The 22897-nt window shown below is 40.8% G+C and overlaps 1 protein-coding gene across 3 annotated transcripts in view; it reads left to right on the forward strand.

Moving 5' to 3' along the window:
* ZNF652 (zinc finger protein 652) overlaps positions 1-22897 on the forward strand; it is a 23962-nt gene continuing 1065 nt past the window's right edge. The window contains exons 1-6 of one of the 3 annotated variants that reach the window (XM_080369677.1): positions 1-290; positions 763-933; positions 16079-17226; positions 20583-20730; positions 21031-21146; positions 22432-22576. In XM_080369677.1, the coding sequence (XP_080225803.1) occupies positions 16318-17226; positions 20583-20730; positions 21031-21146; positions 22432-22576 (1318 nt within the window). In that variant the 5' untranslated portion in view covers positions 1-290; positions 763-933; positions 16079-16317. Of the gene's footprint in view, positions 291-762; positions 934-2935; positions 3007-16078; positions 17227-20582; positions 20731-21030; positions 21147-22431; positions 22577-22897 lie in introns of those variants that run through there. The other 2 variants (XM_080369676.1, XM_080369678.1) reach the window with 2 other exon arrangements.

A 22897-nucleotide genomic window follows, 5' to 3' on the forward strand; every position in this document is an offset into this window, starting at 1 on the left:
GCGCGGCGGAGTCGCGAGACTGGCTGCGGCGGCCACGTAGCGCTGCGGCGGCGGCGGCGGAGGGGAGCGGGAGCCGCGTCCGCCGGCCGCGGCGGGGCCTGGGCCTGAGCCCGAACCAGCGGCTACTCGAGCGCCGCGGCGGCGGCTGAGGGGGCCGAGCGGAGGGAGAGAGGGAGGGCCCCGGCCGCCCTGCCCTCCGCCCTCCCGCCTCGCCTCCTCGCCTGTGCCCCCCTCCCCTCGCTGCCCGGCAATGGAAGGCGGCGGGGGCGGCCCTGAGGGGATCGGCCTGGGTGAGTGCGGGCCGGCCGCTCGGCTGGGGATCCCCTTCCCCCTTCCCTTCGGGCCTGGCGGCAGCCGCCAAATAACACTAGGCCCAGCTCGGGGGCGGGTGACGGAGGGAGCAGGGCAGAGCCGCCTCCCGGCCTGCAAGGGAGAGGGGGTGGCAGGGCAGCGCCGTGGCCGGCCTGCAGCCCCCCACCGGGCAGCATGGGGCGGGCAGGGCACCCCCCAGGCGGCAGGGGCGCAGCCAGAGGAGTCCCCCGCCGGGGGAGGGGGGGCGGCGGGCGAGGAATGCTGCCGGAGGGCCGGGGGATCTGCCCTGGCTGCTGCACCCCGCTGAGAGGGGGCTGTGCCACCTGCCTGGGGGAGGGGAGGGAAGGTGAGTTGCACGAAGCCAGCGTGTGTGCGGGGAGTTCTTGCTGCATTTGGCTGTGCTGGACTGCCTGCCCACACCTCCCTTCCCCTTCTGCCTTTGCTTTCCAGCCCCCTCCCGCGGAGCGGCGGCATGGAGGTGTGGGGGCCACCGGCAGCGCTCTCCTTCCTCCTTGTCACTTGCTAATTGTGCAGCCACGACGGTGCACGGTCCGCGATTGTTAGGAGGGAACGCGGTTCTTAAATGCACTCGCTTCTGGGACTGGAGTTGTCATTGAGTAGGTGAGGAAATGAACTGTTACCTCCTGGAGTTGCGGGTTCTGGGTCCAGGTGCGTGGAGGGAAAAATCAGATGTTTTCTCAGTCTTTTGCTTGGATATTTTCCCCTTCTCTTTGCTCTCAGGACATATGTTGTGGTATGTGCGCCCTCGGGTTCTGGTTTTGATTTTGATTTTTAACTGCCTTCTGTGCAACTTTCGGTCCTGTGGATGTCTTGGTATAGGTATTGTTAGAATGAAAAGATAGCCTTCAAGGTAGTGTATCTGTTTGGTCTTCATAGTATTATATAAGTATGTTTAATCACAGCTGAGTTTTGGCATCTTGGGCGGTAGAAGTGATTTAAGTCAAAGCGAGGCAAGTACTGTAGACATAAAGGATGTGAGGAATGCGCTTTTTTATATTTTCAGAGGATGACCTGAGCTGTATTGTTCTGGGAATGGCAACTGGCACATGCTTTGTTGACAGTGGTGTATGCGCGGTGGATCAAGAGAATGATGGTGCGCGGTATGTGTGTACGTGCTGAATTAAGGAGATGTAATGTGTGAGCATGGATTTATGAAGGATGGTCTAGTGCACCTTGATTTGTCATCTTGCTGATTGACTGCAGCTTGATTGTTTGCCTGTGGAAGTTGGGCACTCTTTCTCTTCAGGAGGCAAATAGGCGTTTTATAGATGCAGGACTGTGGACATTGGTGGTGTTCAAGGGGCTGTGGAGTTGCAAAATGTAGTTTTAAAAGGATCTAGTATTTTATGGTAACAGGTGATTCACATCCTTTACATAAGTCCAGTGTTCTCATCAGGTACCTATCTGAAAACCCTTTATCTGTCTTTCTACCTGCACGTAAGATGCTTCCCCCACCCTCCGCCTTCCTTAATAGAGATTAATCAAGCACTTGCAATGTGGTGGTTGTGCTGAATGCATGAAGAGCCCCATACCTGCCCCAGGCAGCCAACACTTAAATTTAGATGTTGATAATAAAGTTGAGATAAACTCACAGTGTAAATGCGTAGTTGAGGGATAGAAATTTTGAAAGCTTTTCCAGAAGGTATGTATTTGAAAGAAAAGTGCAAAACCATGGAGGCTTTTTATTCTTCTAACTAAGCAATTGCATTTTGTAGGATGTCAGAGACTTAAGATTTTATTTATAATTTTGTCTAGTATTTGCTGACTGGTATTTACAGCTACTTCAGATTTCTGGAGAGTAAATTCTTCAGCAGTTTTGTATGAATGGTTAGGTATATATAAGGGCTATATTGTAAAAGTGGTTTGTCAGGTTATGTTGCAAGTGCGAGATACTGGGATGTTCTGTTCTTACTCACTTTGCCAGAATCATAGAATGTGGAAATTTCAGACTGAGGTGCAATTTCATCTAAGGGTGGAAAGTCTTTGTATGTACCAGAAAGTGCTTCTAGCTCAAACGCACTTTTTCTGGTATCATACCACCTACAGGGTGAGATGTCCATGTAAGAATGACTTGGAAAGAGTCCTTTGAGTTTGTACAACTGCATTAAATAGGTATTTTCAGTAAACCAGATCCCATCTTCCAGTCTTGGTCGTATCAGTGTCTAATGGAAGAGTGGTGTACCAATAGCATGTTTGAGATAGACACAGGTATATTTAAGGTGGTTACAAAACTGCATGTCATCAGTGACCTATTTCTCTGTGGCACACTATATAATACACCTTATCAAAGAATATATTTCTTTCTAACCCCACCAAAGAGAGTCATAATTGGAAGTACCAACCAATTGAGAGGATTTATATGTTCTGTAACAACCTGATTTTTCATATTATTATTGTATTAAAATATTTTTTTAACCATTCTTGGTTACAGCACAGAACAGCTGATCTCTTAATGTATTCTGCTGTGAAACAGTGTTCTCCCTACAAGATCCAGATCTTGGCTTCTAAATGGAAGATGAAATAAATTTTAAAGAATATAATTTTGTTTTTCAAAACAATGCTGGTTTAAATTTGGCTAAATATGTGCTATTTGTCTTTTCAGAATCTTACGATACCAAAGTTTGGGGTGTGTGTTCCCCCCAGTTAGATACAAATACGGATTTTTACGCGGAGGTAATTTCATTATCATGAAGTTATATGCTTTAAATATTAATGCAGTCAAATGAGCAGTTAACTGTTTACAGTTGACAGGAGCCTGTAATGTCTTGAGCTTCCTCAAGCTGAGGAAGCATGGTTGAATTATTTCAGTGTTTTCCAAGAAGAGTGTGTAGTTTTTTCTGTGGATCTAAATGCCTAACTTTCAGCTGTTTCCATTATAAGTATGAGGCTTACATAGTTTTAAAACTTTGCAATAATTCCTTTGCGGTATCAAAACTCTAAATAATCAACATTAAAGGATGTTTTATGTTGAAGTGACAAATTTTATACCGTTAAGAACATTTTAATAAAAACATGATTTGTCCTGGAAGCTGCAAACTCTGTTTAAACATATACGTGAGTGTGAGTAAAGTTATATACCATCTTTGGTCTTTGCAGGCTCTTCACTTTCAGTATTTTACAAAGTTGGTGGGGTTTGCTTATAACTCTTAAGTAGAATTAGTGTAGCTCTCATAACTAGGAAAAGCATGAGAGACAGACTTTCCTAGTTCATTAGAACCTAAACTTCTAGTACCAAATTTCCAAATTACCTTTGTAAATGCTTAATTTTCCAAGTGATCTTAAATTGGCGATTTTTAGGTTGCTCCTCCCTACTGGAAAACAATTGCATAGGGAGTGAAACTCGCTGTAGCTCTGGTGCCAGCAGCTTAAACTCATTAACACTAGCAGCTTGCATTAGCTTGACAGTTTCAGACACCCTTCCCTGAGGAGGTTTCAGACTAGTAGTTTTCACTCAAGAGAAACATTTAGCTATGCTAAGCAACAACCAGCACTTTATGCTGTCTTGTTCGTGTGTTTCTAAGTTTTGAAACTTGTTTCAGTGAAAGAAGTGGTCTTGGGAATGTAATATGAAAGGCAAGTGGGCTTGCTTGAAGATAGGTTACTGGAATTAGGATCCATATTAATATTTGAGACAAAATCTGTTAAGCCAATTCCGTTCTGTCCCAGGTACTAAATAAAGGTGAACAGAAAGTTTTTCAGCTGGAATTTTGGAGGCATATTTGTGGTACCCCTGTGAAGACAGATGGCCTGGTAGGATAAAGTAGTAGAGCTTTTATTTTTTTACAAGCAGAAAGTTTTATAGGTGAAAATTTACAGACAACAGAATGTACAGAAAGTTACAAATATTTGAGTTGGAGCATAGCTGAATCTTGCAGGTGCAGAAAGCTTACTAGAACTTTGCTTTTCCTATGGCTGACTAGTCTCATGGAAGTCAGTAAAAATCTGTTCTGAACCCACAGTTGCTCGCAGGTCATGCTTATTTAAGCCTTTTTAGTACTTATGTGATGAAAAGGGAATTATGGAATGCGTCTTAATACTGTTGTCTGAAGACAAATTACATATGGTGAGAACTGCGAATTTTAATGGTAGAAGGCTGATTATTTCTAATGAAAAGTCTGGTTGCTGTTAGTGCCCAGTATCTTAACATGTAGCTGGTACTGTCAACTAGCTGTGTCACTGTAATATTTCTGGACATTTGCTGAACAGGAGTATTTATGTTTTCTGATTGATGCAGATATTTTTTGCTACATGTGTTCTAAAGAAGCAGCTCTTCTTCCTGCTCATACTAATGTTTTGTTGGTTCTAGCCTTCATAACGAATTACACTATTTTGTGCAATAATGATCCGTAAGTCCAGTAACTTTCCCCTTTTTTTCTTTTTCAGCCTAGCAGATTTGAGGTGTTTCTCAAACGGTGTCAGGTGCATTTTCATTCCTCAGTATGTTTTGTATGCTTTCTCACTGTAGTAGATGCGAGTTCCCTGTTAAGTGACATGCACTATGCACTGTGCTTAGATTTCCTGTGTTTTAACTGCATGTCACTTTATGATGGACATGTTGGGATACTGTGACAACAGCAGGCTTGACATTAAGAAAATAGAAGTTGTGACATACAGCTGTGACTTCAGAAGTCTTTAGCAGGGACAGAAACATACCCTAATAAATCTTGATCGCCTGTGTCATGTAATAGTAAAAATGGCTGCTGAGAATCTCTATTTTGCTTTATTGTAATGTGTGTGTCTTGAACCATTCATTTCACACTTACTAGCTGCAGGACAAAATCTTATTAGTCAGAGTGAAATGCCATGCGGACTGCAGTTTAAAGGTCTGAGAAAAATTATTCCCTGAATGTAATTGAAACTTTTTGCCAGGCAGGTTTTTTAAACACATACCTGGTTGCACTTTTCTTCTTCCAATTGTACTTTCTAAATTTGTTATAATACTTCTGTTTTCTGGTTTGGTGTCCCCTCGCCTTACTGTATTACACTTGTTTTCTACTGCCTTTTAAAAATTTGTTTCCTAAATTATTCTGTTTTCTTTTCCCTCTCTCAGATTTTTATAGCTTTTTCTCTAAGCTGCAGATTTCTTGATGAAGGATCCCACCTTCTACTGATCTTTGATGAATTACCTAGCCCACTTGTGGTGCTATGAAATCATTTAACGTGGTATCTCCTGTGCATGACTGACTTATGTTATCCCACACTCCAAGCACTTTAAATTCAGACAATAAGATGGAGTCAGTTATCCCTGTTGTCAGTGGATATTCTTTTTCCCTTCTCACCCAGCCTTTGCACAAATAACCCCAGTCTTACTGAGATGCTATTCCCTGTCTTGCTTAGGAAGTTAAGTAGCCATTGTTCCTTTTTGTGAAGAGGGAAAATAAGTTTTGGGGTTTGGGGTGTGGTGTTTTTGTGTTTTTTTTTTTTTTCTTCTTTTTCCCCCAGGCGTTCTCCCCCTCATACTGAAACTTGCTGGCTGCTGAAAAGCCAATATCTCATTGCTGAGATTTGGAACTCATGTGCCACTGGGTAGGTCCTGTGGTGGTTTCTGGTACTTCATTCAGACCTTTGCCAAGATGTAGGTTTGACTTGAATCCTGTAACTCTGATCCTGCTGTTTCTAAAGACAGATCTGTGGGTTTAAATTATAAACACTCAGTAAGGAGAGAGAACTTGTATCTAAGAGTATTTTCATAATAATTTGATACTTCTTTTGAAATGAAAGCATGGGCTATGCAAAGGCTGAAGTGATTTGAGAAATTTTCCTGTTTGTTAGATGTTCTTGAAAATACATTATTTTTTCAAGTTAAATTCTTAAGTGTCATCCTCAGATTTTCTTCCCCACAAATCCATTATTGTGCTCCTGGTTCTCTTATGTTGCTATTTTGTGGAAGGTGAAAGCCAGATTGCACCTGTAGAACAAATTGGTTATTTCAGGAAGCAAGATCTTGTAATGGACAGAAGTATTTATGAAGTTGCACGGTGAGCTGGTTCAGAGAACTGATCCGGATGAAAATTTATCACAAGGAATGGTTATTTTCCGGGCAGACTGATTTCCCAAGGCATCTCACCTGGCAACCCATGAGAATGCCGGTGTTGGCATATAAACAGGGAAAAAGTATGCTGCCTCCTTGGGCAGCCACACAGATTTAGATCAGATTAAAATGAACAAGTAACTTTGGCTTTACCTGATAATTGTCCTTACTTTGCCCAGAAGGATTTTTAAATACAAAGCAGAGATAATAGCTGCATAATGAATTAGAGGAAAAACTGGAAATAAAATCCGCTGTATCAGTGGGAAGAGTGTGTATGCTTGAGAATTGCAACTGTAGAACCATGTGAAGGTTGAAATGAACTGCTGCTGTGGTACAGTGTCTGTTTTGATCACGCATAGACTTGCTGAACAGCTTTATATCTCTATGTCTGACTGGTAACTTCAGGGAGAGTGCTGAATGTAGCTTCTACTTGCAGAGGTGGAATATGTGCAAGTAGGAGTTCTGTTGAAGTATTGTTATTTGGTTAGCATTTATTGGAAGCTGATAAATTTGTGTTGTTAAATGTGCTCTGTTAAATTATGTAAGTATTATAAAAGCAAGACTGTCTGTCTTCCCAAAAGTTTACATTGTGCATTGAAAACAAACTCAGTGTGTTAATGTTTCAGAAAATACAGTCGCTCAAAACAAGACAGTATTTGGTAGTGGAAGATAACCATACCAAATGGCTATGTTTAGGGTTTACAGGAGTGTTGTGACACAGTGCAAGAAGAAACGCACAATAATATAGTTTTGGTATTGGCACATTAGACTTTATCAACACTAGATTACTTAAATGCATGCTGGTGATTTGTGCTTGCACGAACACACATACCAGCTTTGTATTAACCATGATTAGCTGAGCTTGATCCAAGTAGTGTCTGGCGATTCAGTAGTTAAAATGCTGCTAGAAGTTGTAAAACTGAAACTCTGCAGGAATGGACATGTGTTTTTATGGGCAGTTTGAAAGGAGATAGGAGGAGAAGCCCAGGTAAGGAAAAGAAGGGAAAGCTCCTTTTACTAATTCTCCATCAGCGCAGCATTTGCCAGTACAAGAGTGGGTGAGTCACGCTCCTAGCTAGTGCATCTGCAACTGCGCAGAGGGCAGTTGTGCAGCTGCTGGAAGCTATTTTGTTGCTATGAAGGGTTTTTAAAAACTTGTTGCTGGTTTCAAAGTCAAAATTATCTAGTGTGTAAAGAGCTCTAAATGAAAAATGGAGTGGATTTTAAACCTATGTGTAAGCACATTCCAATGATGTGAAAAGAACAAACTCTATTTTGGAGAGGTCAAATTCACACTTTGTGAAGTCAAAGAAGATTTTGCTATTTAGATCTTTTTTTCTACTACATACCACACTCAGCAAAGTTCCAAAATATTTAACAGAGTTTTGGTTTTGGTTGTTTTTTTTTTTTTTAGGATAAACTGGTAGACTGGAAATGAATTAAAAATCTTTTTTACAATTACATTGTAATTGTAAATTTGAGGGACCCTGTGAAGTGTGTGTGTAACATCGTGCTCTAAGCTCAGATGAGATTATTTTAAACATTCAGTTATTACAGTGTAAAAGAAAACGGTACAGGAGCACGTTACATGCTGCGATGTGTAGTACAGGCTGGTCAACAAAAAGCTGTAAGCAAGTAAGTGAACCTATCTGAGTTTTCTTAAACTGAACCCTTCTGTAAAAAAATCCAAAACTTGATTTTTGCTTGTATTCTGCGTATTGCAGAGGTCTCTTAGGGTTTGCAAGGAGAGGACGTTAAATCTATTCTGGATATAAAAGTTTATTATTTCTTGCCAAGTTAGTGCTGTCTGAGGAAAACCACCTTTCCTCCAGAATAAATGTCCAGGTGGAAGTCTACCTGTCAACTTTACAGACCATTTGCATTTTTTGAGCTCTCTTAACTGTTCCCTATCTACATATTCAAAGACACAGATGCATATCTATTGCATCTTTCTACACTCTTTATCTCTGGGAGGAAAAATGCTAACTTTGGGAAACAAAAGTACAGATCTTGATGATAGATTTCCTTTTTGTTTTCATACGGCTTTATGTGTAGCCTGTGTTGTTAGTGCAATTACTTGCAATCTTAGAATAAGTTAGTGATGTTTGAAAAGAAGTGCACTTACTTGTATCTGTGAATAGAAATGGATGGTTTAAAGTCTTGGTGTAGTTTTTACTAGCCTTCAAGAAGATACCTGAGCAGATAGTGATGAAAGCAAGAGTTTTTAAAGCAAAAAGGAATCTTGCCACCAAACAAAGAGAAAACTAGGCAATAAAAAGTGATTTGGAGCAAAGTAGCTTAATGGGATGAACAGTTACTCTACAGTATCATAGCAGTGGGTAGTTTTGAACGTCTGGCACATATTTTGATGAGTATATGAATTTGAAGGGACAGATAATCTGTTAATGTGGTCATATAAAGCTTTTTGTTTTGTATATGTGTCTTCAAGTAACCAATTACAGAAAAGTAATAGATGTGAAAGGCGTGTACATCTGTTGACTGGCAACTACCTAGTTTTGTTTTCATCTTGCTTTGAAATACACAGATGGGACACAACAATAGATTTGAATACAAGGAAGTTGCCAATTCAGTCACAAGTGTTTAATTTTTATATATTTAAGGTAGTAGTAAGGTCTTAGACTTTCGAGAGTATATCATGGTGTACTAGAACTTTTCAAGATGTTGCCTTGTAAAAGAGAAATGTTGAGGTTTATGGCTGTCATATCTAAAACTCGTTCACAGGCAATAGAAAGCCTTCAGTTTACTGCAAAAGATGAGGGATTATAATGCTGCTGAATTCTGAAATGGCAACCTCTTAAACTATCTTCTGTGGAGACAGTGCTTGAGAAAAATCCAGATTCACAGTTCTGGAAATCACTGGTTTGAAAGCCTTTGTCCTTCAAACCAGATTTCTAGATACAGCCAAATAATTAATCTTAAGAAATGGAAAAAGCCTGAAGGTTTTTTTATTGTAGTTTATATGTTTTAGCTGCAGGATATTAGTAGAAGGCGTTTTTCTGGAATTGGAAATATGTTCTGCTTCATTTTCCATTAGACTGTTAAATACTTACAGGCAAATAGCCAGCTTCATACAGTGAAAATATGTTGCCTGCTGAGGTAGCAAGATACCTATGATAGATTATTTTTTTTTGACCGTTCCTTTAATAACTGGAAGATGGGACAGGCTAGATGCTGTATTGCATCTTCAGGCTTTCATATACCGCCCCATTAAACGTACTTCTGCCCAGACCTTTACTTCAAGAATTGGACAGTATTTATTTGCTCTCCAGTCTTTTGTTTCCCTGCCAGGACTCGCTGCGGTACTTCCAGCTACTGCCAGCGTTGCTGATTTTTTTTATGATGTGCATGTTGGTTTGCTTAGTTGTACCAAGACTAATCCATTTGAGACAGAGATGCCCAAATATATGGCATAGCTTTAATTTCACCAAAACCCAAGCCCCACAGTGCCACACGCCATTTTAGGTCTTATGAGTTGATGGGAAAATCATCAATCTTTTATGAGTTGATGGGAAGATGTGTTTCAAGTGAATTTTGAACTTGCAGTGAAGAGTTATTATTTTTCTGTTTTTTACAGAAGAGTCCCAGAATCGTGAATGCAGTTTCCAAACATCCTCTTGCTCTGTTATACCATATTCCCAAAGGCTGTGTCAGCTGCCAAAATTCTCCTGATCTAGGAGACAGGATCACTCTTCCCTCCTTCCCTTTGTAGCTCTACTAAGCGGGAACCTATTACAGATACCATCTCTTAGGTGGGTGTTGCAAGCTGTCCCTTGACGTCTAGCAGATGACAGAATAGATCGTTAGTAGCAGTCAGTCTTTATTTTGCATTTACATGGACAAAAGCAGGCTTGAGTACTTGCCCATAGAAATGCAAAAACTGAGGATGTGCTGACTGTGGCTCTGTCTTGAGATAAAACCTACCACTTAAGAACATATTTTCAGGTTTTTTGCATATAAAGCAGCTGAGATGCACAAGAAAGGAGTGATTGTACAATGATATAAATAATTCCCTCTTGTGTTATAGTCCTGATTACTATCCGCTGACATGATGTAACTTGTACCAGATGTGTTTTCCCACTAACTGGGAATTGCTGTGTCTGTGCACTATTCTGTTTCATGCACCTGTTCTTCAGACTGTGCGAGTATATTGAAACTTTTTTTCATGTGCTCTGAAATACTGCTAATGTGTTGAACTGTAGGTGACTGGACCGTTTTCGTTAAACACTGTTTTTTCACGTTTTGGTCTCTGGTTATTTTTTGGTAATATGCTTTTCAGAATTCACTTTATGTAAGGATTTCATGGAGCAGAGTTGTAGTGAGAAAGCATTAATGTTTTCTTATTTTTACGAAAAATACAGCAGAACTGTCTGTTGGGCAGTATACTTCAAGCTAAGTTGTATCTGCAATGCAAATTATGTTTTCCTGATGCATTTTCTTGTATTTCTGTCCTGTTTGCTGATGAAATTGATGACTTGAAATTCATTGATGGGTAACACTGATTAATATTAAACAGAAGCAAAGTAAAAAATCACACTCTTACTTACCTCTGCATTTATCCTTACCAGAACGATGCATTGTCTTTTATCAGCCTTTCAAAATAAACACATGCAAATTTGTCATAGTCCTACTTATGTAGTAATACTACTTATGTATCCAAATAATGTGACTAGTGGGTGTAGATGTGTTTAACTTAATGATAACTTCTCCCTTGGAAAAGGTTGAGCTACACTTGGGCTATGAATTCATGTAGGTTTTAGCTGTACTAGAAGTTTCTACCTGATGAGTAGAGAGGAAGAAGGGAAGCTGGTGTTCCAGTTTTGGTTAGAAATTTGGGTGGTAGCCAGACTCTTAACATGTCCCAGGTTTGGTGTAATGTTGGAACTGTATCTAATTAATCCCCTCAACCAGCAACCATTGCCCTTACTCCTGTTCTGAGTGTAGTTTCTTCCAGAACTACTTGACTAATTTGAAATTGGGACATTATCTTAAATAACGTAAATTAAGTATTTATGCACATGGTTGTTTCACCACTTGTAAACTGTGTGCAAATCTGATTGCCCCAGGACTTAGTGGAGCTGTTGGACTGTAGCTTCCAACCAAAAGGTGTACAGAATCCTTAAAAACTTTAGATTGTTAATGCATATGCAAAATGACATTGCTGACATTGCCTTTAATTATAACAGTTATTTTTTTGTTAACTTTTTCTAACTGTAGTCTGAGCCAAAGTCTTGTTTTATGGAAAAGAAAATTTCAAATGTCAAGATGCTCAAGCTTTGTTTTGGAATATGATTTTATGTATAGCAGTCGATACACCTACATGGCAGAGTGGAAAACCTGTTTATACCTTGCAGTGCCTCTTGACTGTGTCCATTTAAGAGCTGCTGTTAAACTGTGATCTGTCTGCTCTTAAATTGAAGAGAGGAAGAAGAAGTTTTGAGGGTTGTCTGCTGTGAAGTTAAGAGGTCTTGTGTTGTAAAGGAAGTACAAATACTCTGTGATGCTTGTATAAGGTGTGTGGTATTTCAGTGCTGCAGTTAGCCGTGGCTTAGATTATTCCTCTGTGTGTTAGGTGCTGTGTACTTTTGGATAAATAATTTTGTTTTGGTGTCTTGTGAGATATGTTAAGGTTGAGAGCACTTCTTACTGTACCAAGTTGGAAGTGAAATCTAGTACAGATGGCTAGGAAAAATTATATTCTGTGCCTGTCTTGAAAGGCTGTCTTATAGGAAAGCAAGAAAATAGTGGATGGCTAATAAATTAATACATTTTTAATGTTGGACATTGGCAATTGCAATGCAATATCTTCTTTCATAATATTAACTTTTCATGTAAGAAGTAGGTGAGCTGCAGGAAAGCCCCAAGGTTTTAGCCTTCCTTCTCTTTTTCTTTACAGTGTGTGTAAAACTTACTCAAGCAGATGCCTCTGATTTGTGAATTGAAGCATGGGTGTGTTTTTAAAAGGAATTTTCTGGTCCTTACGACTATCTGGGAAGAGTAAGGGAACTTCCAGATGGTAATGAAGTAAAAAATTGATTCAATGCCATCTTTGTGTCAGTAGACAAATCACTGTTGTGCCTGCAGTGCTTCTGGACTTGCCAACCTACAGTGAGATGTGAATTAGACCAGCGTCTGACAATTTTTCAGAGCTAATATAACTTTTATATGGGCAGCATTTAAACTGGTTAAAAATAAAAAAAATTAGGCCACTGTCACATTGACCAGGAGTGGCAGGGTCATCGCTGGTTGTGGAGGGCCCCAGAGTGCCTCTTCTGTGCTTTTATGGGAGCCACTGGAAACATCCAGGCGTAAAGGAAGAGTAGTTAAATGCACAGCTGCGGAGCTGGCAGGCTGTCGGTGATAGCAGGCACACAGCTGTAGGCCATGCAGGGGTCAGGAGCTCATAGGGAACCTTGATATGCAGAAATGACTGTGCAACCATTTCATTTACTGCAAAAGCTGGAAGAAGCAGTGTTTTTCTTTACATCAGTGTTGGTGTCTGGTGGATGCTTGTGAGAAGTCCAGTTGTATGTCCTTGGCACGAAAATAGGAGATAGCAAGACTGTCAATCTGGTCCCTCTCTGAGGGCAAACTGAGGACATGTTGTTTAAAGTCGTTAACTTCTGAGTATATTGCACTTGGTCTGTGCTGATTTCAAGGCATCTGTTGAGTCAAAGTTGGGGCAGGTAATTGTGCTAACACTCTCTGCTCTTAAGTTGTTCTATTTTTAGTACAGTTAATGTGAAGAAATGCGGTTTTTCTTCAGAAGTAGCGAAAGCATTGTATGAAGTGTTGCTCCCACATACGCATGCTTCCTTTGCCAACACATTTGTCTGCAAGTTTGTACTTTTTTCTGGGTTTGAGCCTTCAATATTTGTAGGCTTGCAAACTTTTCTTGTATGATCTTTGATTTCTAAGTGTTGCATATACCTCAGGTTCATTCTGTGCTCATAATAGTTATTCCTAAGGTTTATGTCTTGATAAGCGTCCTCAAAAATTGCTTTGAAATTGTGTATCCTTTTTACATTTTAATCAGAACCTGTATTTCTTAGTTTTGTAGTATGGCTGAAATTCTGTGAGCCCAGGCTGTTTAGCAACTTTGAAAAAAGTGAATTCACCTTTAAAAAAATAGGGGGTGGGGGGTGGCAAAAATAAAACCATCCATATGCTGCTTTCTTACGTTTGGGTTTAGAAATGTAAGGAAAAAAAATCTTGCACTAAAATATTTTGGGCAGCATTAAACTGCTGTCTCTCAGAACTGTTAGTAGTCTAATAGTGTGTTTGTACTAAATGTATAAGGAGGGCTTTGCTTTACCAGCTGTTTGACTGTTAAATAACGTTGTTCGAAAGTTGTCGGTCCCTTGAGGGTAGCAGGCAGTGTATTCAAAGTGAAAGTAGGTTACTGATTCTGCGGAGTGAAGTGGTTTTAAGACCAAATAGCTTTGATAACTGAGAATAAGCCCCTTTGTTGTTTTTATTTGAAGTGGTAGTGTGTTCATACAAAGTGGTTTATTATACAGAATATTTCTTAAATGACTACAGGTGAAATGATGACAGGGTATGTAGAGAATATTTTGAAATTCAGTAAATGGTGGGTGGAGGTAAAGCCCCCTTTTTCTGACAAGTTTTGCTTTTTCTGGCTATCTAGCCGCAGCATTCTGATAGCCTTCCTGATTTACTCGTGTGACTTGTGAGAGATGTTTAATATGCTGAGGAAATAATCGGGTATCATTTTCTACATGACATAGTGATTTTTCTGAGCTGAATATTTAAATAAATTTTGTTGAAGGAAAGCTAAACTGGATTTCATCATGCCTACTGCTTCCTAAGGGCCTTCCTGGGTACCGAGTTGTTTGGCTTGCAATCACAACCAGTTTATTTTATAATATACATTTTTTTTCAATCTGAATATTACTGTGATCACAAGCCAATGTTAACAGCCCATCTCCACTTATCTCCCAGCCCAGCTGGGTCTTGGCACTGCTCTTCCTGCCTAACCTCTGGAGCTGGAGAAATGGGACCCTGCTGTGGATGGAGTGAGTGTGCAGCAGTGGGAATAGACCCTGCTGTTGCAGTGCTGTGAGTCTGTCTGCAGGTCACACTGTCAGGCACTTTCAGGGCGCTTTTTGAGTGTATTTGGAAAGAACTGGAGACCTGTTCAAGAATCTGTTTTAATTAACTTTAAGCTGGTAATCAGATGACTGGTTATCGGTCTGTTGCTTTCCCCAGTGTGTCACTTCACAAAGATTGTAGGGCACAGTTAAGTCATCTTTATTATTCAGGCCTCTGAGACCATTGGTAGGTTCATCTTCTGTTCAGTTAAATTCACTTTGAAGGGGGAAATTTCTGGTGGAAGAGAAAATAGAAACTATTACAATTAAATTGTTTCAAAACACACTTTGATGGAAGTTACAGCATTTGTGGTGTGGAGAGTATTTTAGTTCGGTACGATATGGAAGGAAATTTGTAATAATAATCCATGTCTGTAGTACTGCTTTAGGTTGGTGTTTTTTTTATTGTTGCTCCAAGAATATGAATAACAAAAATGGCTACCAGGTTCTGCAAAATCCAAGTGTTTTATACCTGTCTGCTGGACTTAGCCCAAGCTTATAGCCTCAAGGAATTGTTCAGATTCCAATAGTGGGAATCCAGTTTTCTTTGTATATAGCTGCTTGATCCATCCATTTTCTGTTAGGACCCTTCTCTGTCCTCTAGTCATGGGATGTCTCTTAGGTTCTGTCCTTCATTCTTTTCTGCACCCTCTAGTCACAGGTTTAGCTCTGAATATGCTGTTTGAGTGGGATCCAATGTATTACTGATTTGATCTGCACAGCCAAAAATCTTGGCTTGATGTTGCAATACTGTGCTACCAAAAGGTAATTGTCCTGGTGAAAAATAGATGTGAGAGATTGATTGCTTGTATTCATTAGGGATCATGTGGCATTTTTTGCAAGAGGAAGTAACAGCGACCTGGTCAAATTCCAACTTGGATAACTGCAAATGAAATTTAGATGGGCAAACGTTAGATTGTTTGGCTACTGCATAGAGGAATAAGTAGCTGGGGGAAGGGAGAATGAGACAAAAGAATAAGTGCCTTAAACCAAGAGGCTGTATGAGGGATCTCTGAGGTGGAAACAGGCAGGGGACATGGTGTTCTTAATCTGATTTAGTACTGGACGTTGAAAATGTCTCCATTGAAATTATTCATGCATATCTACATTAATGGAATGTTGTTCGGTATATGTCCCCTTTCTGAGTAAGGATGGGCTCCCTTTGGGAGATAGAGAAGAGCTATTTCTGTGTAGGTGTGCACCTTGTTTGATGGAGATGCCTATGGGAGTAGAGCAGAGTTTTGTGGCTGTTGGTGCTCCAAAGAGTCCAAGAGAAGCACAGATCAGTATCTTGGCCCAGCACCAAGGCTGGTGGCAGTGATCTTTGGTGGGTGGAGGATATCCATTACCTGGATTTCCATATCTCAGGAGTCTAGTACCAGTTCTGATCCCTACAAAAGGTACATGTATTTGTACCTAACTGCTGGTTTTGCTTGAGACAGTGCTATAGGACAGTCCCACCCTAGCAGATATACCTCATAGGTGATGCACCCTGTGCTTTACCTCAGCTGTACACATGCAGAATTTGTTGTCAATTCTAGTGATTTTCTTAATTGATTTTTGTTTTCTCTGTTGTCTTTTGTAGATAAAATGTTCAGCAGTTTGTTGGCAACTTTTCCCAGAAGAATAATAACTACTGCTCTGCTCTTGCCATAATACCAGAATTCTGTGACGTCCGCATCAGTGCTAAACACCAGCAGAGAGTCTTACTTTGTTCATTCTGTGTAGATGGCACAGGCGTCAGTCTTGAAAGTCCATCCTGATTTAAAGCTGCTTACTTGGTTTTCTGGGATTAAAGGTGCTCAATGAGTCAGGGCCCCCCAAATGAGTCAAACAGCCAATTCTTGCCAACAGTTGGTTGAAAACTGTGCTGCACATGTAGCAGGGATGGCGCAAGAGGACAGTCGCCGTGGTCAAGTGCCACCTACATTTTATCATGGTGCCAGCCAGGAACTTGATCTGTCCACCAAGGTATACAAGAGAGAGTCAGGAAGTCCTTACTCTGTGTTGGTGGACAGCAAAATGAGTAAACCACATCTCCATGAAAGAGAGGAGCAGCCGTATTTCAGGGAGAACAGATCGGTAGGAGAGGTCCGGGCTGTGAAGGAAGATAGAGAAAACTCTGACGACTCTGAGGAGGAAGAAGAGGAGGAAGATGAAGTGACTTACAAAAGGGAGCAGATTATAGTAGAGGTAAACCTTAACAACCAAACATTAAATGTATCAAAAGGGGAGAAGGGTGTCCCCTCCCAGTCCAAAGAGACTGCTGTTCTTAAGACCAGCAGTGAGGAAGAGGAGGGTGACAGTGGGGAAGAGGCCACTGAAGACAGTAATGATGATGAGGAAAATGAGAGGCAGAAGAAAAAAGAGAAAAGTGTGGAAAAAGTTAGTGTTGCACAAAGGAGAACAAGGAGAGCTGCATCTGCTGCAGCAGCCACAACTTCCCCATCACCCAGAACTACAAGGGGTCGTAGAAAGAGTTTGGAGCCCCCCAAGCGTAAGAAGAAAACTGCAAAGGAGCCCAAGGCACCTGTGCAGAAATCAAAGTGTGAAGAGAAGGAGACTTTAACCTGTGAGAAGTGCCCCAGGGTGTTTAACACACGCTGGTACCTGGAGAAGCACATGAACGTCACTCACAGGCGCATGCAGATCTGCGACAAATGTGGGAAGAAATTTGTTCTAGAAAGTGAGCTGTCCCTTCACCAGCAAACAGACTGTGAAAAAAATATCCAGGTAGGTTTGCTCACCTGCTTGCCAGATTTCCATACCTTCTGTCGTGCCCTGGATACAGCTAGTGGACACTTCAGAGGGGGAAATCTTTTATGCAGATCAGGTTCTGACCGAGACCTTGTCTCTACGTATCAACACTTCGGTGTCTTCCAACAGAATTAAATTGCAGGGAACAGAGTGTACAACTGACATATGCTTTAGCAGAGTTACTGTAGTATTAAACTATGAGTTGGGGAAAACACAAAGCTACTTTAACAAATGTCAGACTCAAGAGTAACTGGCCTGCAAACAAGCACATCTGCAGTGAAGTACTTTGACAGGTCAAACCATCCTTCTTCAGGTGCTGAGCACCTGCAGCTATCGCTACCTTTAAAGCTTAAAGTTCAAACTCAGTCACAGAGCATGTCCAGGTAAGGTTTCCAGGGAGAACAGAACTATGGCACTTTGCTGGTATTGGAATCAAAAATTTGTAAAATACCAGAGAGGCAAGCAGGTGAGAAAGAAACTAGTGAAGTCAAGATTTGAAGTTGTGTTAAAGTTTAAAGTGAAGTTAGTTTTTAAAATCCTACGGAGGTATTTATATACAGGTAATTTTCAGTAAGCATTCATGTATGCATATGGAAGCATATGGAAGCATATGAATTCAGAGACTAACTCTGTTTGTGAGTCTACCCTTTTCCCACTGTTTAAAGCTGAGTAAATCTCACTGATAATATAAAGATCTCTGGTGTTTCTCACCAGAAGATTTAGAGCTTTTAATTTTATACAACAATGGAAGCCTGTGTTGTAATAGAACCATTTTAAAGTTTAAGTTGTGGAAAGCCTTTCAGAGTTTCTGATTCATCTGTGGTTTGTATTTTGCTCGTAGGCATCTATGTTCTCATGTAACTGGGGGCACTGTTGTTTTATCTGACGATTTGAATGTGCTTTTTTTTGCCTTGTTAAACTAGGCACAGCATTGCCACCTACTTCTGAAATAATCCCACTGCCAGCATGAAGCAGCTTAGGTTCAGCTTTTGTGCAGCTGAAATGTTGAGAGTTTGTAGGGCCACAAGTTTTTTTCTGTCCAGTGAGTTTTCCAGAAAGATTTAAGATCTTTTGTTTATTTGTTTAAATGCTAAACTGAATTGGTATTCAGTTCCCACTGTGTGTGGGACAAGTTGAAATATTTATTGCAATTTCATTTTCCTGTAAGACTCAAATGCAGCTCTGTATAACACTATGCTATTTTTCCTTATGTTTCAGCTCATAGGAGGAAGACTGAAGGAAGGAGTATAATATAAGATAATGAGTCTTGAGCATAGTTATTAAAATACATAAACATGACAGTTTTTGAAATAAAAGCTTCACAAGTTTAGTGTAGGAGAGAACATTTAAATGTAAATCTAAGGAACGTCCTGTCATCCAGGTGGCTCATTCACAGCATAAACCGTTGCGACTTTAAACATGAATTCATGAACAGTTTGAATGTGTGGTATGGAATGGAAAAGTATACTGTAATCCATGCACACACCTGCTTCTAAGGGGTTACATTCCTCTGTCCAAAAGTGATAGAAAAAGAGCTTGTAGAAATTGTGGTTTATTATATCCAGTATGAGAAGAATTAGGTCCAGAAACTTGCTCAAATATTTCTAGTGCCAGAAGCACTGCTAGTCATCTTCAAGTTTTCTGTATAAGCATCTATTCAACAATTATTTTCGTCTGTCCTGACGTTTGGAATGTTTCACCACAGCCTGCTAATTTTTTTTTATTATTATTATTACACTTGGCAAAAGGAGTAAGGGGATATGGAAGTTTTACATTAATGTAGGGTTGAATATATCAAGGGGGATAAGGAGCTTTGTCTAGGGAAAAAAATGGTTTCATTATGCAAGTGGTACTTGAACATGGCTGGCTTCTCTATATTTTTCATCTAAGTGATGGAATATATCTGGTTTTCCAGGTAATTTTCTCTTTTTCATACTTTCAAAGTTAGCACCTTCACAGAATTTCTGTCACCGTAGATTCTCTCTTTAGTAGCTCTCAGTAGTAGTTTTCTAAATTACTTGCTTCTGATTGTCAGTTAAATTGTAGGCTGACCACTTAAAGGACTTGCTTAACCTTAAATCAAAGGATTTTTGATAATTTCATAGCATTGCTTTACTCTCTAGGGTTCCCCCCCTGCCCCCCGAGGGCTATAGTTTGTTCCTCACATGCCTTCAAGTAGGTACTTCTGGAGGCAGGGGCTCTCCTTGGAGTCAGCATGGTGGGCAGTGTACCAGTTTCCAAGCCTGCAGAGATTCAAGCACTGTGGAAGCAGCGTAATTTGTCTGTGCAGAGAACAACTCCATCTTGGCAGAAGTATTTGCTAGTTCTGCAGTGAACAGCTTACAGTCCTTTGAGCGAAGGAGGGTAATCAATAGGCAGAAAAATGGAGATGTACCAGAAACCCCAACAGCTAACAAAATTCACAAGCCACAATTCCTTCCTCTTCACTGCAAAGATGAAAATGACTTGGTATCCTCACATATGTGTCTGTTGTCAGGTTCTGGAATTTTCAAAGTTTTTCAAGGATTTTTTTAATCAAGTCTGTAGCAAGACCTAACTACTGGGGGAGGAAAGACATGTGTGAAGGGCTGTGGATTCTGCTCATCGCTGACTTCTGGACATCTCACTGTAGTTGGGAGAGTTTAAAACATTGTTTGCATGTTGTCATTTTAGACCTACAGTGCTACTGATACGTATAATTGAAGAGTCAGAACACAAAAGACGGAGGTGACAACTTGCTTTGCTGTATGAGCTGGGTACCAGACTCTCCGCATGATCAAGAGCTGCAAGACGGAAGCTGTCTTCTGTGTAGAGCTAAAAGGATGAGAGAGCTTCGAATAGCTCATGGGCTGTTAGACCTGGAGTTTGAGTAGTCACAGTGCTCCTGTGAAAGACAGGGCTGGATGTGCAGATGGGTTTAGGGCAACTTGGTGGTGTTGGCCTCCACCACCTCTGTTGACTTCCCACACCAGCAGCATCAGTGCCTGTGAACCTGTCTTCTTTGTGTTAGCTCCTTGAGGGCTGCGTCCAGCTATGTATGTATGCTGCTGTGTTTTGGAAATAAGTTAGTTCAGTGGCTGTGGTGCTCTTCAGGTGGCACCAAAATACAGTGTATTAACATCCTCTCTAATCTTGCTTGATCTGGGTTTTCTTAGTGTAATTGTTTCACTTGTGAAAGAGTGAATGTAAGCTGAAGTACAGTATACAGCGTTTTGACTTGTTTTGGGCTTCTTTTTTGTCATGCAAGAGGAAGATACCTGGCTTAACTCCACTAACTTGAATCACTGAATCTTTCTAATTTAAACTTCTTTCTATTTATCCCATTCATTCAGTGTGTTTCCTGTAATAAATCATTCAAGAAACTCTGGTCCCTCCATGAACATATCAAGATTGTCCACGGATACGCAGAAAAGAAATTCTCTTGTGAGATTTGTGAAAAAAAGTTCTACACCATGGCCCACGTGCGGAAACATATGGTTGGTGAGTTAGTGATCGGTGCTTCTGTTGGCTCTGCTTCATAATGTGCCTTTGTGGTTCTTAACTCATAATTGGTATTTTGAGCAGGAAAATGATTAGGCAAATTCAGTTGTCTGAGCTTTATCCTTAGCAAAAAGTTTGTCTGTAGTGCTGGGCAGTAAGCAAAATATGCATATATGTACATATATGTATATACTTATAAGCTGTTCAGTAGTAATCATTTTCCTGCTCAGAGTTGCAGGGGAAAATTGGTTGAACTGTTTGCATTTGAATGACCTTCTCTAATGTACTGTTGTGTTGCAGCACACACAAAGGACATGCCATTTACATGTGAAACCTGTGGAAAATCATTCAAACGCAGTATGTCTCTCAAAGTACATTCCCTACAGCATTCTGGAGAGAAACCTTTCAGATGTGAGGTGAGGTGGCAACTGTTAATATGTTTAGATATGGTAGCACAAGATACAAAATTAGTAACACTGTCAGCAGGGAATGTAGGTGGAAACTGAATTGACTGACTTGTAAATGAGGTGCAGTTTCAGAAACATTTGGGGAAAATTCTTCTTTGTGTGGAGAGCACAGCAGGAGTGCAGCTAGCAGCAGTTCAGATAGAAATGTATTTGGTTGCTTTTACTGCTGGCTGTTGTATTTTTCTCAATGAGTACACACTACAGCAGGATTTGAATCTAGTTTTCAGTCAGTGCTCATAGCAAAGCCTAATGCAAATTATGTTAATCCTTCCTGTCCTGCTCAGTAACTTGAAACAGATAAAAGTGGTGACAGTGAAAATAAACAAATTACTGCTTGATTTTCACTTGTGGGAAAAACTGTTGTCCTTGCTGCAAACTATTATCGCCTTGAGATCTAAGACAGTGCTCTGAATTTGCATTTTTTTAAACCATCTGTGTGTGGGAATGGAGGAGAGTATCACTCTGGTGTGATTGTGATTGTAATTTTACGTCTGCCCTCAGGAAGGAGACTGTACGGGACAGACTTACCCGGTCATACATCTGGGGCAGATGATGTCTCAGTCATCTGATAGGGATGCTTGTGGGTATCACATGATGGAGGCAGAGGGGGTGCAGAGCCTTCCTGTTTCCAGGGCAGGTCTGTGGCTCAGCCTGTCCATGAAGTGGGGCACAGCTCTGGCCAGACACATAGTAGTAATGGCAGTAGTGCAGCCAGAGTAGTGTTGGGGATAAGACTTGTAGAGAAAGAAATTACCTCATACTAATAAATCATAGCTGGAAAGCAGACTGGCTTGCTTAAAAACAAGCCTGCCATAGAGCTGTGGTTGGTTTTGCTGTGTGAGTGGAGTCCTCTAGTGGTGGAGGCATGCCGTGGTCCAGGAGAGATCGCTGGCAAAGCTGCAAAACCTCCAAATGATAACTTAAGCCAACAGAACTTTTGTGTTGGCATAACCGTGTCTCTGCCGGGCTTTTGCCAACAGATGTGTCAACTGAAGGCTGTGGCTGTTCCATGCTCCTTGCCGAGGCTTCTGTGCCAGCAGACCTTTTAGTACAGGCCAAATTCAGCTCTCACCAAATAATTCAAATTCTGCATTTGTGTGAGGGTCTCTGTGTGTTCTAATTCAGGTATTCTTTACCCCTCCTTCACATAGTACATTGGAGTGCTGTCTCATGACTGCCTTGATTCCAGATGTGTGATGCCCGAGTATCATGGATTGCTGTTTTTATGTTGCAGAACTGTGATGAGAGGTTTCAGTACAAGTACCAGCTGCGTTCCCACATGAGCATCCACATTGGGCACAAACAGTTCATGTGCCAGTGGTGTGGCAAAGACTTCAACATGAAGCAGTACTTTGATGAGCACATGAAAACACACACTGGTAAGAACTTACCAAAGAAACGAACAAATACCTCCAGGACAAAAACTTTCGTGTACTTCCAGCTTTGTTCCCTTCCTTCGAATTTGGGATCAAAACTGTGATCCTACCTAGAAAATCCAACAGGAAAGGTTATTACATTACTTACCTTATTGTTAAATCTAACTATATGTAGTCCTGTGATTCACTGTGCGGGAAAATGAGAGGTTAGGCTTACTTCCTTGTTATTTTGATCTGAAGGAACTCCTTGCCAAAGCCTTACAAAAGATTGTCTTGTGCATCAAAATCCAAAGGCAAGAAAGCATTTTGTAAAGACTGAGGACT

The sequence above is a fragment of the Falco punctatus genome (assembly GCF_963210335.1).
Source record: "Falco punctatus genome assembly, chromosome: 19".
In the NCBI taxonomy this organism is placed as follows: domain Eukaryota; kingdom Metazoa; phylum Chordata; class Aves; order Falconiformes; family Falconidae; genus Falco; species Falco punctatus.